We start from the raw sequence: 19,858 nt of genomic DNA, 5'->3' as shown, positions 1-19,858 counted from the left end.
AACTACTTCACTCAGAAGGTTGTCAATCTTTGGAATTCTCTATCCCAGAGGACTGTGGATGTCCATCGTTGAATATATTTAAGGATGGGACAGGTGGATCTTTGACCTCTCAGGAAATTGAGGGAAATGGAGTTGAACCTCAAGATCAGCCATGGTTGCATTGAATGGTGGAGCAGGCTCGATGGGCCGAATGGTCTACCCCAGCTCCTATTCCTTGTGCTCCTGAAGAAAGAGCAGAAATTCACCTGGAAGTGCGATGGTGTCTGACAGGCCAAACAAAACCTCCTGTACAATTCCCCGTGAATCCCTTACCCGTGTACAGAATTCGGCTGATCATTCCTGGGAAGACCATGAGGTACATAGGCAGAAGCTTGAGGTAGCCACAGAGAATACAACCGGCCTTGACATGACTCAGATTCTTGGCTGAGAGACATCGTTGAACAATAACCTGTCAGGAACAATAAAGAGTAACTAACAACATCGAAGATTAAAGCAATCTGAGTTAAATCTGTAAAGGGGGAAGGGTTGGAGATCATGATTGGCTTATTTTTGGACCATTCGTGCGGCAAAACTGTCCTCAACCATGCCTCATTGGATGGTTTGTCTCCTAGGTGACCGCTCCGCTGGTTTTCCATGCCTGATCACAGCCTTGGAGCCATAATCCCAATCCCAGGACTTGCAAGTGGTGAGGTAGTGGTGGGGTAGTGGTATTGTCACTGGACTAGTAAACCAGAGGCCCCAGGTTAAAGCTCTGGGGGTCACAGGTTCAAATCCCACCACAGCAGCTGATGGAATTTAAATTCAATGAATACGTTCTGGAATATAAAGCTGAGAACTATCATCGATTGTTGTAAAAACCCCATCTGCTTCATGAATGTCCGTCACCTGGCCTACAACAGTGTGACTCCTGACTGCCCTCTGAAATGGCCCAGCAAAGCCCTCAGCTTAAGGGCAATTAGGGATGGGCAGGCTGGTGCAGGCACAATGGGCCGAAGGACCTCTTTCTGCACTCTATGACTAACTTTCTCACTTAAAGTTGAGAATGGTATCCCCATGCCAAGCCTTGAGATCAAAGGTGAAAAAGACTACACTGGAGGCGAAGGGGAAACTACTTCACTCAGAGGGTTGTCAATCTTTGGAATTCTCTACCCCAGAGGACTGTGAATGCTCCATCGTTGAATATATTTAAGGATGGGACAGGCAGATCTTTGAACTCTCGGGGAATTGCCAGCCTTGCCTGCGACACCCATATCCCATGAAAGAGTTAAAAAAAACACGTTGGCTAGCCAAGTCCGGTTGGTTGCTTGTTAAACATTTCCAGTTCTTTGAGCAGGGTGAGACAATGAAGAATTATGTGGTGCTGTTTCGTTAGAACATTGGGGTGGCACAGTGGTTAGCACTGCTCCCTCACAGCGCCAGAGACCCGGGTTCGATTCCCGGCTTGGGTGACTGTCTGTGGGGATTTTGCACATTCTCCCTGTGTCTGCGTGGGTTTCCTCCGAGTGCTCTGGTTTCCTCCCACAGCCTGAAAGATGTGCTGGTTAGGTGCATTGGCCATGCTAAATTCTCCCTCAGTGTACCCGAACAGGCGCCGGAGTGTGGCGACTAGGGGATTTTCATAGTAACTTCATTGCAGTGTTAATGCAAGCCTACTTGTGACACTAATAAATACGCTTTAAACATTGTATATAGGAAAGGAATCAGACATTTAGTTCCTTGACCCTGCTTTTCCTCTTAACGAGAACCCTAATTCCATATACCTTCTGTGGTGAACCATAGATGGTCAGCACTATGGGTACTTGTAGATATGTTACTGTTGTCACTGTTGGGGTTAGGGTTGGGGTGTTCTACCTGTTGATATTGTTCTGTGGTACACTCCAGTTGGCTCCGCTTACCTGGAGGAGTATAAAGGTCACTGCACTGCCTGGTGACCCTTTAGCCTGGGATTGTATTGTATATAGTGTGCTCCATTCTTGTTAGTAATAAAAGCCTTTATTTCCCGGGTACGATCCAGCCTCCCGAGTGATTTAATCGCGCATCACCTTCCATATCCCTCAATACCTTTGATTAATGAAAATCTATCAATCTCAGTTTGAAAACAAATATGAAGGGAACAATTTAGTGTGGATACCTCTGTCTCGCTGTGTTAACTCAATGTTATTACAGCTGTGTAACTCTTAGAATAATAGAATCCTAGAATCCCTACAGTGCAGAAGGAGTGCATTCGGCCCATCGAGTCTGCACCGACCACAATCCCACCCAGGCCTTATCCCCATAACCTTACAAATTGACCCTGATAATCCCCTGACACTAGGGTCAATTTATCATGCCCAATCAACCTAACCCGCACATCTTTGGAGTGTGGGGGGAAACCAGGGCATCCAGAGGAAACCCACACTGACACGGGGAAAACATGCAGACTCCACACAGACAGTAACCTAAGCCGGGTCCCTGGTGCTGTGAGGCAGCAGTGCTAACCACTGTGCCACCATGCTGCCCTTGAGGCTACACTGTGCCTGGTTGATGCTCTGTCACTACAAAACCAAGAAGGAAAATCTCTTATCAAGAGCTTCCGACTCACTGAGCAATCTTTGGGCCAATCCCACATCCAATGACCTGCCCTGAAAACTCTGCTCACAGTTTGACAGCTGTGGCAAACTCGCAGCTGGGACAATCCACAATATTCTAAAGCAAACGACACACAGCATTCTAAAGAGAAAAGCCAATTTGGCTTGTCTCTCAATTTTAACGGATCCTTTAAAAAAAATACCAGATTTGAGTCTATATCAAAACGGATCAGTCCTTCCTTGGGCCATATCTTGCCTATCAACCAAGGTTTGTTGAAATCTGTCCATTAGTTTTTGAGGTATATTATTTACAGACCAAGAAGCTAATAAGTGGGTGGAAACATTACCTCCTGCTATTTTCAGCGATGGGGGTAATTAACAAGTGATTCAGCATCAATTGCCTATGGCAGAATTCCCATTCTCATCCCACACCTGGTGATGTACCAGGCTTCCGGATTTCCACAGTTGGCAATTTCTGGAACAGCTCGCTAGTCTGTTGCCAGAGGCTCCCAGCTTTAGGAGCGCCACCCTTTTGTGTAAGAGCGCTCCAAACATTTACCACCCTTTGTGTCTAGACGCGTTTCCTAATTTCACTCTTGTGAAGTCAGACTTTAATGTTTAAACCGTCGCTCCCAGTGCCAACTGGTGAAAATAGTTTCTCTCCATCTATCTAGTCATCTAAACTTAGATTGTGTCAGTTGCCATGGATACGTCAGATGTCGCCATGGTGATTAGCTTCCTTCCAGTTCATAAAAACGCCCTTGTAACTCTTAAACTCAAATTTGACACCTTGGCCTTGTTTTTATTGCCTTGCTACGGCATGCATCCCACCCCCCCCCCCACCCCACCCAATTCACCCACCCCACCCAATCCACCCACCCCTCTCTCTCCACCCCAATCCACACCATCCCCCTCCCCCCCCCGCCCCCCAGCCATTTTAGTTTGATTTGATTTGGTCTATTATTGTCACATGTTTAGTATACAGTGCTGCTTCTTGCACGCTATGCAGGCAAGGCATACTGTACATAGGGAAAGAAATAAATCATAGAATCCCTACAGGGCAGAAGGAGACCATTCGGCCCATCGATTCTGCACCAACAACAATCCCACCCAGGCCCTATCCCTGTAACTCCACATATTTACCCCACTAATCCCTCTAACCTATGCATCCCGGGACACTAAGGGGCAATCGAGCATGGCCAATCAACCTAATCCGCACATCTTTGGACTGTGGGAGGAGACCGGAGCAATAGGAGGAAACCCACGCAGACATGGGGAGAACATGCAGACTCCGCACAGACATTGACCCAAGCCAGGAATCAAACCCAGGTCCCTGGCACTGTGAGGCAGTAGTGCTAACCACTGTGCCACCCAGGGAGAGGCTGCAGAATGTAATCTTACAGTCATAGCTAGGGTGTAGAGAAAGATCAACTTAATACAATGGCAGCAGGGAAGAAGTTGTTCTTGAGCTGGTTGGTACGTGTCCTCAGACTTTTGTATTGGAAGAAAGTGGAAGAGAGAATGTCCGGGGTGCATGGGGTCCTTAATTGTGCTGGCTGCTTTTCCGAGGCAGCAGGGAGTGTAGAGAAAGAGTCAATGGATGGGAAGCTGGTTTGCGTGATGGACTGGGCTACGCAGAGTTTGTGGTTGAGGCAAGTGAAGAAATGGCCACTAGCAGAGGAACCATCAAAATCATGAATGCTCAAGAGGCCAGAGCTGGAGGAGCACACATATCTGAGAGGGTTTGGAGCTGAAGGAAATCAGACAGTTTTAAAGTTTTAAAGTTTATTTATTAGTGTCACAGGTAGGCTTACATTAACACTACAATGAGGTTATTGGAAACGAACGTTTGGATGATGTGAAGTTAATGGAAGGTAGAATGTGGGAAACCAGCCAGGAGCATGTTGGAAAAGGCAAGTCCAGAAGCAACACAGGAGGGATGAGATAATCTGAGACAGGGGTGGGGTTGGACAATGTAACAGAGGTGGAAATAGGGGCGCTTGGTGATGGCATGAATATATGGTTGGAACCTCATCTTGGGATTAAGCATGACACCAGGATATGACATCCAATCATTTTGTTCAGCCTCAGGCAGTTACCAGGGAGAGGGACGGAGTTGGGAGTTAAGGGACGGGAATTGTATTACCTGTACACTTTCAACATCATGCCGCTCAAGCTGGAAATACCCTTATGTTTGTAAAACTTATTCTGAGGATGCGGGCATCGCTGGCTAGACCAGCACTTATTGCCCATTCCTAATTGCCCCTTGAGAGGTGGTGGTGAGCTGCCTTCTTGAACCACTGCAGTCCCTGAGGTGTAGGTACACCCCCAGTGCTGTTAGGGAGGGAGTTGCAGCATTTTGGTCCAGCGACAGAGAGGGAACGGCGATATATTTCCAAGTCACGATGGTGTGTGGCTTGGAGGAGGGAATTTGGAAGTGGTAGCATTCTGCCAATCCTGTCACAGAATAAACACAACTAAACTCATAAGTTAAAATCAACATTTAAAAAGAACAATAATCCCTACATTAGAATGATATATTCATGGGTTTCTTAAATATTTGAACATGGAGCCTGGTTATGTACCAAAGTTAATTTGTTTTTTATTCGTTCATGGAATGTGGGCATTGCTGGCTGGGCAAGTATTTATTGCCCATCCCCGAGGGCATTTAATTGCTGTGGCTCTGGAGTCACATGTAGGCCAGACCGGGTAAGGACAGCAGATTTCCTTCCCCAAAGAACATTAGTGAATCAGATGGGTTTTTATGACAATCAACAATGGTCATCATTAGACTTTTAATTCCAGATTTTTACTGAATTCAAATTTTACCATCTGCTGTGGTGGGATTCAAACCCGGGTCCCCAGAGCATCACCCTGGGTCTCTGAATTACTAGTCTAGTGACATTACCACTGTGCCACTGCCTGCCCAAATTAATGGTCCAAAGAGTTGAATCCTTCTACTCTACCACGGTTAAGATCAATTGGAACAAGGCAGTCTTTGTGATTTACATTCCAAGTTAGGCTTTGTGTGACTATTTCTTACCTGATCGGTACACCAGTACCAGATGGCCAAGATAGACAGGCCGAAGATCAGGCCTGGCCAGGGGATGTCGCCTGAGATAGGATCACGGAATAAGTGGAAGGAGTCTGGTCGGGGTGTGTAACAGGATGCACTGATGTTCAGGTTGGGATCTGTTATCTGACTGGTGATGGCATGCATGTACTTGTCCCTCATAGCACCATAGCCGCCAACTTCATTGAACGCTGCAACACAAAATTTCTGCCCTTAGTCCCCGGCAACGCACAGAGGTCTCTCGGGACGCAGAGATCAAGTCACAAGTGGAATGGGGAAGAGGGTGGGGGTGTAATTTAACCCTTCCTGCTCGGAAAAGTCAAAGGCACCTTCAAAATTAGACAATCAATCTCACTTCTGGAGCGACCCCCCCCCCCCCCCCCCCCGCCGCTGCCACCCTGCCCCCAACACCTCCCCCCCTGCCACCCTGCCCCCAACACTTCCCCCCTGCCACCCTGCCCCCAACACCTCCCCCCCTGCCACCCTGCCCCCAACACTTCCCCCCCTGCCACCCTGCCCCCAACACCTCCCCCCCTGCCACCCTGCCCCCAACACCTCCCCCCCTGCCACCCTGCCCCCAACACCTCCCCCCCTGCCACCCTGCCCCCAACACCTCCCCCCCTGCCACCCTGCCCCCAACACCTCCCCCCCTGCCACCCTGCCCCCAACACCTCCCCCCCTGCCACCCTGCCCCCAACACCGCCCTCCCCCTCCCCCCCCCCCCCCCACCCACCCCGGGCACCATTTTAACTGCCCACCAGAGCTCAGTGCGATTGGCCGGAGCATTGAAGAGAATGATGCTTCTGCCAATCACAGGACTGTAAGTCGGGGCCCAAACCGCTGCCTAATTCCACTCACTTCAGACAGACACAGGGATGGGATTTGGAATTAAAAGTAGAACACATCAGAGAGTAACGCTCTGCTTTCGAGTACAGGGTGAGATTTTCCTTCTGTTCACGGGATGTAGGGGTCACTGGTTAGGACAGCATTTATTATCCATCTCTAATTGCCCTCGAGAAGGTGGCGGTGAGCTGCATGTGGTGTAGGTACACCCAGCGTGCTGTTAGGCAGAGCGGCTGCTCCCCATGTGGATCCAGTGTATCTATGGATCAGGTTGATTCCAGACTCTAGTTTCTAGTGGAGGTTCTGGAGGTGCTGTCGATACAATAAACTGTATTCCAGCGTGATTCCTATGTAGGATGGATTCTAAAAGGAGTGTTTGGAGCTGAGTTTGTTTGATGTGTGTTGTTGTGGAGTGTTGAAGTGATGGCGTTTTGTGAATTGGACTGAAGTAGTCATCAGCATAAGTGGACCTCAATCCTCTGTAAATCAGAATGTCCTCACTCATACAATCCCCACAGTGCAGAAGGCCATTCGGTCCATCGAGTCTGCACCGACTCTGTGACAGAGGATCTTATCCAGGCCCTTTCCCCATAACCCCACACATTACCCATGGCCAATCCATCTGACCTATACATTTGTTGGACACTAAGGGGCAATTTAGCATGGCCAATCAGCCTAACCCACACATCTTTGGACTGTGGGAGGAAACCGGAGCACCCGGAGGAAACCCACGCAGACACGGGGAGAACGTGCAACTCCACACAGACAGTGACCCGAGGCCAGAATTGAACCCGGGTCCCTGGCGCTGTGAGGCAGCAGTGCTCACCACTGGCGCTGTGCCGGTGGCAGGGATTTTTGTATTGGCATGGCCATGAACGTGTGGGACTCTGTTTTTAACATTGAATAATCAGGAATCCAGTGCCCTACAGCAGCTCCTCTGAGTGACAGTATACAGACACAAGTGCCGGTTGCAAAGCCTGGGCTTGGGAAGATGGATCAATACTTCACTGGGTAAGATGGCAGTGAGCTCAAACAGCAATCCATGTTTCCCCACGGCATCACCCATTGCTGTCAGTGCCGTCAGTGCCACTGTGGTCTCGAGGTGTCATCAGAAATCAGCATGGAGGAATATTTTAATGCCCCCATCATTAAGAGCTGCTCAGGAGGCCCTCTTGCTTCTTTGGGGTAGTTGGCTCGAAGAGGCCTAATCTAGGGAGTTGTAGTCTCTTTTTTTCCCTTGTATTCTTTCATGGGATGTGGGCATCGCTGGCAAGGCTAACACTTGTTACCCATCCCTAATTGCCCTTCAACTGAGTGGTGTGCCACACCGTTTCAGACTGCTGTGGCTCTGGAGTCACAGGTAGGCAGACCGGGTAAGGATGGCAGATTTCCTTCCCTAAAGGACATTAGTGAACCAGATGGGTTTTTACGACTATCGGAGATAGTTTCATGTTGACTGTTGCTGAAACTAGCTTTCAATTCCACATTTACATCTTGGATTTAAACTCCACCAGCTGCTGTGGTGGGATTTGAACCCACATTCTCACAATCGCAAGAACACTCACAGGAAATGATAAAACTTCCCCCCAAATTCGGTTGTCTTATAGCTTGGGGAGGAAAGGCGGTGCAGGCATTGCTGATTGGTCACTTTGTGTTTCATAACATCGTTCATGTCACCAATCAGATGGCAGCGTGGACAACCTGGAGACTCCTGGGGCTTGAGGGCGGAACGTAAGGGCATGAGCCTCTGGATTACCAGCCCAGTGATGTAACCATTCCCCCAGCATACCCCAACACCCAACCCCAGCCTCTGCAGCCCAATGTAACAAATGCAGAGCGTGAAGAGGGTGGTAGCTGGAGGCCTCACAAGGTGGCACAGTGGTTAGCACTGCGGCCTCACAGCGCCAGGGACCCGGGTTCAATTCTGGCCTCAGGTCACTGTCTGTGTGGAGTTTGCGCATTCTCCCTGTGTCTGCGTGGGTTTCCTTCGGGCGCTCCGGTTTCCTCCCACAGTCCAAAGATGTGCAGGTTCAGTGGACCGGCCAGACTAAATTGCCCCTTAGTGTCAGGGGGATTAGTAGGGTAAATGCATGGTGGTTATGGGGGTAGGGCCTGGGTGGGATTGTGGTCGGTGCAGACTCGATGGGCCGAATGGCCTCCTTCTGTACTGTAGGGATTCTATGATTACTCCGTGATCTCTTTACTTTCGACCAACACGCAACTCAGTGCAAAACCTCATTTCAGAGCAAACTCCTGAGATTTGAGTTTTCGTTTAGTCAGTCTGCCCTAACGGGGATCCCTTTCAGCAACACCCTGCCACCGGGCAGGGGGGGGTAATGAAATCAAATATTGCAGGAGGATAAAGTATGAAATAAGGATCGACTCACCAAATCCCATCAGAATGAAGGAGCCTACCACCATGATGATGGTCTGTAACGTGTCGGTGTAGATCACTGCTGCCAAGCCACCTGCCAACCAGACACACAACAATTGCCCGTTAATATGACGATTTAAAGAAAGCTCATTGCCAAGTTAACCTCTTCGACAAGCGTTCCAATGGGCAAGACCTTGGAATTCAAGAAGGAAGATCCACACTTATTATTTATTTATTAGTGTCACAAGTAGGCTTACATTAACACTGCAATGAAGTTACTGTGAAAATCCCCTAGTCGCCACACTCTGGCGCTTGTTCGGGTACACTGAGTCCAAGGATGTGTGAGTTAGGTTGATTGGCCGTGCTAAATTGACCCTAGTGTCAGGGGTAATGGCAAGGTAAATGAATAGGGCCTGGGTGGGATTGTGGTCGGTACCTACTCGATGGACTGAATGGCCTCCTTCTGCACTGTGGGGATTCTATGATTCCGTGACTGAGGGAGAATTTAGCACGGCCAATGCATCTAACCAGCACGTTTTTCAGACTGTGGGAGGAAACCGGAGCACCCGGAGGAAACCCACGCAGACAGGGGGAGAATGTGCAGACTCCGCACAGACAGCGACCCGAGCCAGGAATCGAACCCCGAGTCCTTAGTGCTATGAGGCAGCAGTGCTCACCACTGTGCCACCGTACTGCCCCACTTGTCCAACTCGAGGAGGGGGGAATTGAAGTGGGTGTTGCACATGGCCAATAAAAATATCTGGAATTCAGGATCTACTGATGACCATGAAACCATTGTTGATTGTTGGAAAAACCTGGTTCACTAATGACCTTTAGGGAAGGAAATCTGTCGTCCTTACCTGGTCTGGCCTACATGTGACTCCAGAGTCACAGCAATGTGGTTGACTCTCAGCTGCCCTCGGGCAACTAGGGATGGGCAATAAATGCTGGTCAGCCAGCGACGCCCATGTCCCACAATTTTTTTTTAAATGTAAAAGGCAGACTGAAGGTTGTCTGGGAAAGTGAAGGAAGCCCCCCTCCTCCTAACTACCCCCAGGGAAATGACAGTGAGACTGGGCCTATTGTGGGAACTCAGAAGAACCGCAGGGAAAGGATGGAGACTCGAATCTCAGGAAGGCAGCAAAAGCTCCAAAAACAACACTGAGGGGGGAGTTTTCCCGTTCCACCCACCGCGGGAATCGTAGCGGGCGTGGGGGAAGGATTCCATTGACCTTGGGTGGAATCTTCCGGCTTTGGGGAGAGAATGGCCGGAAAATCCCGCCCTGAGTGTATGGAACAGATATTCTTCACGTCTGATGTTAGACAATGAGAAACTAGAGAGGCTCCCACACAGCGTGGAACTGCACTCCATTAAGGGCTGCCATAGAAAATTGGAGAAAGAAGGAGCAAAGTTGAACAAAAGACCTAAAAATTCCAAATGGACATTCCACACTTCCCACTAGAACATCCATAGAATCCCATAGAATCCCTACGGTGCAAAAGGAGGCCATTCGGCCCATGCGGTCTGCACCAACTCTCCGACAGGGCATCTTACCTATCCCCATCTAGACATCTCGGCTGGAATTCTCTCCTCCCACCTGCCACTGGAATTTTAGCGGGCTGGTTGTGGAGAATGTGAAATCCCATTGACAGTTCCATAGATCCATAGAACATTACAGCGCAGTACAGGCCCTTCAGCCCTCGATGTTGCGCCGACCAGTGAAACCAATCTAAAGCCCATCTAACCTACACTATTCCAATATCATCCATATGTTTATCCAATGACCATTTAAATGCCCTTAATGTTGGCGAGTCCACTACTGCTGCAGACAGGGCATTCCACACCCTTACTACTCTCTGAGTAAAGAACCTACCTCTGACATCTGTCCTATATCTATCACCCCTCAATTTAAAGCTATGTCCCCTCGTGCTAGCCATCACCATCCGAGGAAAAAGGCTCTCACTGTCCACCCTATCTAATCCTCTGATCATCTTGTATGCCTCTAGTAAGTCACCTCTTAACCTTCTTCTAATGAAAACAACCTCAAGTCCCTCAGCCTTTCCTCATAAGACCTTCCCACCATACCAGGCAACATCATAGCAAATCTCCTCTGCACCCTTTCCAATGCTTCCACATCCTTCCTAGAATGCGGTGACCAGAACTGTACACAATACTCCAAGTGCGGCCGCACCAGAGTTTTGTACAGCTGCAACATGACCTCCTGGCTCCGAATCTCAATCCGTCTACCAATAAAAGCTAACACTCCGTACGCCTTCTTAACAACCCTATCAACCTGGGTGCCAACTTTCAGGGATCTATGCACATGGACACCGAGATCTCTCTGTTCATCCATAGTACAAAGTATCTTACCATTAGCCCAGTACTCTGTAATCCTGTTACTCCTTCCAAAGTGAATCACCTCACACTTTTCCGCATTAAACTCCATTTGCCACCTCACAGCCCAGCTCTGCAGCTTATCTATGTCCCTCTGTAACCTGCAGCAACCTTCCGCACTGTCCACAATTCCACCGACTTTAGTGTCATCCGCAAATTTACTAACCCATCCTTCTACGCCCTCATCCAGGTCATTTATAACAATGACAGTGGCCCCAAAACAGATCCTTGCGGTACACCACTAGTAACTAAACTCCAGGATGAACATTTTCCGTCAAGCACCACCCTCGGTCTTCTTACAGCCAGCCAATTCCTGATCCAAACCGCTAAATCACCCTCAATCCCATGCCTCCGTATTTTCTGCAATAGCTTACCGTGGGGAACCTTATCAAACGCTTTACTGAAATCCATATACACCACATCAACTGCTTTACCCTCATCCACCTCTTTGGTCACCTTCTCAAAGAACTCAATAGGGTTTGTGAGGCACGACTTACCCTTCACAAAACCATGTTGACTATCCCTAATCAAATTATTCCTTTCTAGATGATTATAAATCCTATCTCTTATCATAGAATCATAGAAACCCTACAGTGCAGAAGGAGGCCATTCGGCCCATCGAGTCTGCACCGACCACAATCCCACCCAGGCCCTACCCCCACATATTTTACCCGCTAATCCCTCTAACCTACACATCCCAGGACTCTAAGGGGCAATTTTTTAACCTGGCCAATCAACCTAACCCGCACATCTTTGGACTGTGGGAGGAAACCGGAGCACCCGGAGGAAACCCACGCAGACACGAGGAGAATGTGCAAACTCCACACAGACAGTGACCCGAGCCGGGAATCGAACCCGGGACCCTGGAGCTGTGAAGCAACAGTGCTAACCACTGTGCTACCGTGCCGCCCCTAAATATAATCCTTTCCAAAACTTTGCCCACAACAGAAGTAGGGCTCACTGGTCTATAATTACCAGGGTTGTCTCTACTCCCCTTCTTGAACAAGGGGACAACATTTGCTATCCTCCAGTCTTCTGGCACTATTCCTGTAGACAATGACGACATAAAGATCAAAGCCAAAGGCTCTGCAATCTCCTCCCTCACCTCAGGAATTTCCAGCTTTTAGACCAGCGGAGAATTCCGCCCCTCGACTCCTACAGTCTATCCTTGAATGCATTCATGAATATGTGTGACGTACAGGCCCCATAGGTGAGGCAGTGTGTGAGATTGATCGAGTGCTGTTTTGTTATGAATGTGGACATTGTTTGTCAGGGTGAATCTACTCGAACACAATGTTCTCTCAATGAAATCCGCCAAGGGCACATTAACTCACCATTCATCTTATTTGCTCAATAACTGGGAGTTAGCTTGACCCAGATTGACTGCAATGTTTGGCCACATCACACCAGTGGCTTCTTTTCAAAGGAATTATTCAGTTGGTGTGAACAGGGTTACAGAGGATAAGCTAGCCTGGGGGAGGGTTGTATCGCGAGGGCGTGGCCCATTGTGCTAAGGAACACATTCATTTCTATTTTTCACAATTTGAGGATGGCACTTTCCGACCAGTTAGTGGGGATCTGAAGCAGGTATTTGCCTGCTCGTTTTACTAGCCCGCCTTCTGCTGTGTGCCTCAACCCCTGTTGCTTCTCAATCTCCAATGGAACCCAAGGGCCAGGTGACACAGACAGTCACTCAAGCCGGGAATTGAGCCCGAATCCCTGGCACCGTGAGGCAGCAGTGCTAACCACTGTGCCACCATGCTGCCAGGTCTGTCAGCCTGGATTTGGGCTCGAGTTTTCAGAACAAAGAAAGAAAGATTTGCATTTATATAGCACCTTTCACAACTGCCGGATGACCCAAAGTACTTTACTGCCAATGAGGTCCTTTCTGAAGTGTTAGTCAGTGACACATGAAACATGGTCGGCAATATAGAAGAGGTTTACAAGAATGGTTCCAGTGACGAGGATAGATTGGAGGGGTTGGGACTGTTCTCCTTGAAGAGAAGAAGGCTAAGAGGAGAGTTGATCGAGATGTTCATGAGCAGACTGGACAGAGTAGATCGGGAGAAATCGGTCTGTGGAAGGAAACCCAGTAAGAAGTCTCGCAACACCAGGTTAAAGTCCAACAGGTTTATTTGGCAGCACAAGCTTTCGGAGCGCTGCTCCTTCATCAGATGAAGGAAACCCACGCAGACACGGTGCCAGGGTTCGATTCCCGGCTTGGGTAACTATCTGTGTGGAGTCTGCACATTCTCCCCGTGTCTGTGTGCATTTCCTCCCACTGCTCCGGTTTCCTCCCACAGTCCGAAAGACGTGCTGGTTAGGTGCACTGGCCATGCTAAATTCTCCCTCAGTGTACCCGAACAGGCACCGGAGTGTGGCGACTAGGGGATTTTCACAGTAATTTCATTGCAATGTTAATGTAAGCCTACTTGTGACAATAATAAATAAAATAATAAAGCCTGCACCAAACATGACGCCTTTCTAAAGACCTTGTGCCTATTCATGTATCTGTCAAGATGCCTCTTAAATGTTGCTATTGTATCTGCTTCTACCTCCTCTGGCAGCGCATTGCAGGCACTCACCACCTGCCTCTCACATTTCCTTTAAACTTTCCCCCTTTATCTTTAAACCTGTGCCCCCGAGTAATTGACATTTCTATCCTGGGAAGAAGACTGCGACTATCCATTCTTTCCATTGCCTCTCGTAATTTTGTAAACTTCTACCAGCCTCCAGCGTTCAGGTGAAAACAAACCACGTTTGTCCAATTTCCCCTCATAGCTAATGCCATCCACACTGGGCAACATCTTGGTAAACCTCTCCTGCACCCTCTCCAAAGCCTCTCCTGCACCCTCTCCAAAGCCTCCACGTCCTTCTGGCAGTGTGGCAACCAGAACTGTACGCAATATTCCAAATGTGACCTAACTAAAATTCTACATTGCTGCAACATGACTTGCCAATTTTTATACTCGATGCCCCGACCGATGAAGGTAAGCATGCCGTATGCCTTCTTGACCACCTTATCCACTTGTGTTGTCACTTTCAGGGAACTGTGGACCTGTACGCCCAGATCCCTCTATATGTTAATGCTTCTAAGGGTTCTGTCCTTTACTATATCCGATACTTGAAGTTTAGGAAATCTGGCTGATTTGCCATGCCTTGCCCATCTGGGTGCTGATGCCAACTGTACCACCCTGTCACTAGCGTACTGACTTCCTCAGGTGCGGAATGCCCTCCCTGAACCCTCGCCTCCTCACCGTCTCTCCTCATTAAAGACCTGACACCTGTCTCTCTGACCACGTTTTGTGTCGCCTGTCCCAATGTTTCCTTTGTTGAGTGTGTTTTTGTTGTTGGTATTATTGCTCCTGTGGATTATCTTACTGGGAGGCTGGGGCACCATTAAAGGGAACATTTAAATGTAAGTTGTTGGGGATGGGCGTGGAATTTGGATCCCTGGACCAGTACTGGCAGTTTCCCATCAGCACTGACTTTGACCCATTAAATCAGCTAAAGCTTCAGAGTGGAGGCTCATGGGGAGACGTGACGGAATGTTCTAGAACTCGATGCCATTTTGTAGTTTTATGAGCTCCTTTCTGTTGTCCCCTGTTGGCAATGAGCCCTGATTTAGTCAGTCCCTGATTACACTGCTTCCTTCACAATACTCTGAGTAACTGAATAACTCACATTATCTCTCTCACTGGGATCCAAGATTGGTGAGGACACGTCTCAAAGGTACAGCGGGGCTTAACTGTTGCAACAACTGTGTGGAATTGACCCTTTGGAACGTAATTGTTGTGAGATTGTGAGAAAGTGCTTCAATACTTCATGTATATAGCCTCATACTCACACACTCTCACACTCACACACTCACACACTCTCACACTCTCACACTCTCACACTCTCACACTCTCACACTCTCACACACTCTCACACTCTCACACTCACACACACATACACACACCCCTCTGCTCACGCAGACACCTGCACACACACACACCCCCTCCGCACACACACACATGTGCACACACGCACACTCGCACATCCCTGCACACACACCTCTGCACACACCCACCTCTGCACACACACACCCCTGCACACACACCTCTGCACACACACCTCTGCACACACACCCCTGCACACACACCCCTGCACACACACCCCTGCACACACACCCCTGCACACACACCCCTGCACACACACCCCTGCACACACACCCCTGCACACACACCCCTGCACACACACCCCTGCACACACACACACACTCCCACACACGCACGCACATACACACACCCCTCTGCACACACACACCCCCTCCGCACACACACATGTGCACACACACACATACACACCTCTGCACACACACTCGCACATCCCTGCATACGCACACACTCGCACATCCCTGCACACGCACACACTCGCACATCCCTGCACACGCACACACACACGCGCACACACACCTCTGCACACACCCACACACACACACATGCACACACACCCCTGCACACACACCCCTACACACACACCCCTGCACACACACTCGCACACCCCTGCACACACACTCGCACACCCCTGCACACACACTCGCACACACTCATCCCTGGGCAGGACAAGAAACTCGAGTTGGCCAAATGGCAAAACAGACAATCCACCTCCAATGCTCAACACCACGCAGGACAGAGCAGCCCGCTTGATTGGCACCCCATCCACTGCCTTAAACATTCACTCCCTCCACCAGCGATGCAGTGGCAGCAGTGTGAACCATCGACAAGATGCAATGCAGCAACTCAGCAAGGTTCATTTGACAGCATGTTCCAAACCTGTGAATTCTATCACCAAGAAGGACAAAGGCAGCAGGCACATGGAAACACCACCACGTGGCGGTTCCCTCCAAGTCACTCACCATCCTGACTTGGAAATATATCGCCGTTCCTTCTCTGTCACTGAGTCAAAATCCTAGAACTCCCTCGCTAACAGCACTGTGGGTGTACCTACACCACAGGGACTGCAGCGATTCAAGAAGGCAGCTCACGGTAGCACAGTGGTTAGCACTGCTGCTTCACAGCTCCAGGGTCCCGGGTTCGATTCCCGGCTCGGGTCACTGTCTGTGTGGAGTTTGCACATTCTCCTCGTGTCTGCGTGGGTTTCCTCCGGGTGCTCCGGTTTCCTCCCACAGTCCAAAGATGTGCGGGTTAGGTTGATTGGCCAGGTTAAAAATTGCCCCTTAGAGTCCTGGGATGTGTAGATTAGCGGGTAAATATGTGGGGGTAGGGCCTGGGTGGGATTGTGGTCGGTGCAGACTCGATGGGCTGAATGGCCTCCTTCTGCACTGTAGGGTTTCTATGATTCTATGATTCTCAAGGGCAATTACGGATGGGCAATAAATGTTGGTCTAGCCAGCGACGCCCACATCCTATGAACGAATGAAAAAAGACTCAGGAATTAGGGGTGGCACAGTGGTTAGCACTGCTGCCTCACAGTGCCAGGGACCCGGGTTCGATTCCCGGCTTGGGCCACTGTCTGTGTGGAGTCTGCATGTTCTCCCTGTGTCTGCGTGGATTTCTGCCGGGTGCTCCGGTTTCCTCCCGCAGTCTGAAAGATGTGCAGGTTAGATGAATTGGCCATGCTAAATTGCCCTTTAGTGTCCAAAGATGTGTATGTTAGTGAGGTAAATACATGGAGCTATGGGAAAGGGCCTGGGTGGGATCGGACAGTCAGTGTAGGCCCGATGGGCTGAATGGCCTCTTTCTGCACTCTAGGGATTCTATGATCTGTGCCACACCCCTCTAAGGGGTGACCCAAGGTAGTGCTGGAGCGAGGTGACTTCTTGCAAGCTGTGTCCAGCATACATAGAACATAGAACAGTACAGCACAGAACAGGCCCTTCGACCCACGATGTTGTGCCGAGCTTTATCTGAAACCAAGATCAAGCTATCCCACTCCCTATCATCCTGGTGTGCTCCATGTGCCTATCCAATAACCGCTTAAATATTCCTAAAGTGTCTGACTCCACTATCACTGCAGGCAGTCCATTCCACACCCCAACCACTGCGTAAAGAACCTACCTCTGATATCCTTCCTATATCTCCCACCATGAACCCTATAGTTATGCCCCCTTGTAATAGCTCCATCCACCCGAGGAAATAGTCTTTGAACTTTCACTCTATCTATCCCCTTCATCATTTTATAAACCTCTATTAAGTCTCCCCTCAACCTCCTCCGCTCCAGAGTGAACAGCCCTAGCTCCCTCAACCTTTCCTCATAAGACCTACCCTCCAAACCAAGCAGCATCCTGGTAAATCTCCTCTGCACTCTTTCCAGCGCTTCCACATCCTTCTTATAGTGAGGTGACCAGAACTGCACACAATATTCCAAATGTGGTCTCACCAAGGTCCTGTACAGTTGCAGCATAATCCCACGGCTCTTAAACTCCAACCCCCTGTTAATAAAAGCTAACACACTATAGGCCTTCTTCACAGCTCTATCCACTTGAGTGGCAACCTTTAGAGATCTGTGGATATGGACCCCAAGATCCCTCTGTTCCTCCACAGTCTTCAGAACCCTACCTTTGACCCTGTAATCCACATTTAAATTAGTCCTACCAAAATGAATCACCTCACATTTATCAGGGTTAAACTCCATTTGCCATTTTTCAGCCCAGCTTTGCATCCTATCTATGTCTCTTTGCAGCCTACAACAGCCCTCCACCTCATCCACTACTCCACCAATCTTGGTGTCATCAGCAAATTTACTGATCCACCCTTCAGCCCCCTCCTCTAAGTCATTAATAAAAATCACAAAGAGCAGAGGACCAAGCACTGATCCCTGTGGCATTCCGCTAGCAACCTGCCTTCAGTCCGAAAATTTTCCATCCACCACCACCCTCTGTCTTCGATCAGACAGCCAGTTACCTATCCAATCGGCCAACTTTCCCTCTATCCCACACCTCCTTACTTTCATCATAAGCCAACCATGGGGGGCCTTATCAAACGCCTTACTAAAATCCATGTATATGACATCAACTGCCTTACCTTCATCAACACACTTAGTTACCTCCTCAAAAAATTCAATCAAATTTGTGAGGCACGACTTGCCCTTCACGAATCCGTGCTGACTATCCCGGATTAATCCGCATCTTTCTAAATGGTCGTAAATCCCATCCCTAAGGACCTTTTCCATCAATTTACCAACCACCGAAGTAAGACTAACCGGTCTATAATTACCAGGGTCATTTCTATTCCCTTTCTTAAACAGAGGAACAACATTCGCCACTCTCCAGTCCTCTGGCACCCTCCCCGTGGACAGTGAGGACCCAAAGATCAAAGCCAAAGGCTCTGCAATCTCATCCCTTGCCTCCCAAAGAATCCTAGGTTACATTTCATCAGGCCCAGGGGACTTATCGACCTTCAGTTTATTCAAAACTGCCAGTACATCCTCCCACCGAACATCTATTTCCTCCAGCCTATTAGCCTGTAACACTTTCTCTTCCTCAAAAACATGGCCCCTCTCCTTGGTGAACACTGAAGAAAAGTATTCATTCATCACCTCGCCTATCTCTACTGACTCCATACACAAGTTCCCACTACTGTCCTTGACCGGCCCTAACCTCACCCTGGTCATTCTTTTATTCCTCACATAAGAGTAAAAAGCCTTGGGGTTTTTCTTGATCCAACCCGCCAAGGACTACTCATGTCCCCTCCTAGCTCTCCTAAGCCCCTTTTTTCAGCTCATTCCTTGCTAACCTGTAACCCTCAATCGAGCCATCTGAACCTTGTTTCCTCATCCCTACATAAGCTTCCCTCTTCCTTTTCACAAGACATTCCACCTCTTTCGTGAACCATGGTTCCCTCACTCGGCCATTTCCTCCCTGCCTGACAGGGACATGCCTATCAAGGACACCCAGTATTTGTTCCTTGAAAAAGTTCCACTTTTCATGAGTGCCTTTCCCTGACAGTTTCTGTTCCCATCTTATGCCCCCTAATTCTTGCCTAATCGCATCATAATTACCTCTCCCCCAACTGTAAACCTTGCCCTGCCGTACGGCCCTATCCCTCTCCATTGCAACAACAAAAGATACCGAATTGTGGTCACTATCTCCAAAGTGCTCTCCCACAACCAAATCTAACACTTGGCCCGGTTCATTTCCCAGTACCAAATCCAATGTGGCCTCACCTCTTGTCGGCCTATCCACATATTGTGTCAGGAAACCCTCCTGCACACACTGCACAAAAACTGCCCCATCCGAACTATTTGACCTACAAAGGTTCCAATCAATATTTGGAAAGTTAAAGTGCCCCATGACAACTACCCTGTGACCCCCACACATATCCATAATCTGCTTAGCAATTTCTTCCTCCACATCTCTATTACTATTTGGGGGCCTATAGTAAACTCCTAACAACGTGACCGCTCCTTTCCTATTTCTAACTTCAGCCCATATTACCTCTGTAGGCAGATCCCCCTCGAAGTGCCTTTCCGCAGCCGTTAAACTATCCTTGATTAATAATGCTACTCCTCCACCTCTTTTACCAGCTTCCCTACACTTACTGAAACATCTATACCCAGGAACGTCCAACAACCATTCCTGTCCTTGTTCTACCCACGTCTCC

The 19,858-nt window shown here is 49.0% G+C and overlaps 1 protein-coding gene across 2 annotated transcripts in view; it reads right to left on the bottom strand.

Moving 5' to 3' along the window:
- The window catches only part of slc5a1 (solute carrier family 5 member 1), a 56,677-nt gene that overhangs the window by 14,266 nt on the left and 22,553 nt on the right, over positions 1 to 19,858 (bottom strand). For both annotated transcript variants that reach the window (XM_078206691.1, XM_078206692.1), the window contains exons 6-8: positions 8,871 to 8,951; positions 5,611 to 5,831; positions 313 to 448 (exon numbers count right to left, since the gene is read on the bottom strand). In XM_078206691.1, the coding sequence (XP_078062817.1) occupies positions 313 to 448; positions 5,611 to 5,831; positions 8,871 to 8,951 (438 nt within the window). The remainder of the gene's footprint in view (positions 1 to 312; positions 449 to 5,610; positions 5,832 to 8,870; positions 8,952 to 19,858) is intronic.

Source organism: Mustelus asterias, unplaced genomic scaffold (assembly GCF_964213995.1).
Source record: "Mustelus asterias unplaced genomic scaffold, sMusAst1.hap1.1 HAP1_SCAFFOLD_1725, whole genome shotgun sequence".
In the NCBI taxonomy this organism is placed as follows: domain Eukaryota; kingdom Metazoa; phylum Chordata; class Chondrichthyes; order Carcharhiniformes; family Triakidae; genus Mustelus; species Mustelus asterias.
This window is presented reverse-complemented; position numbering and strand designations above follow the sequence as displayed.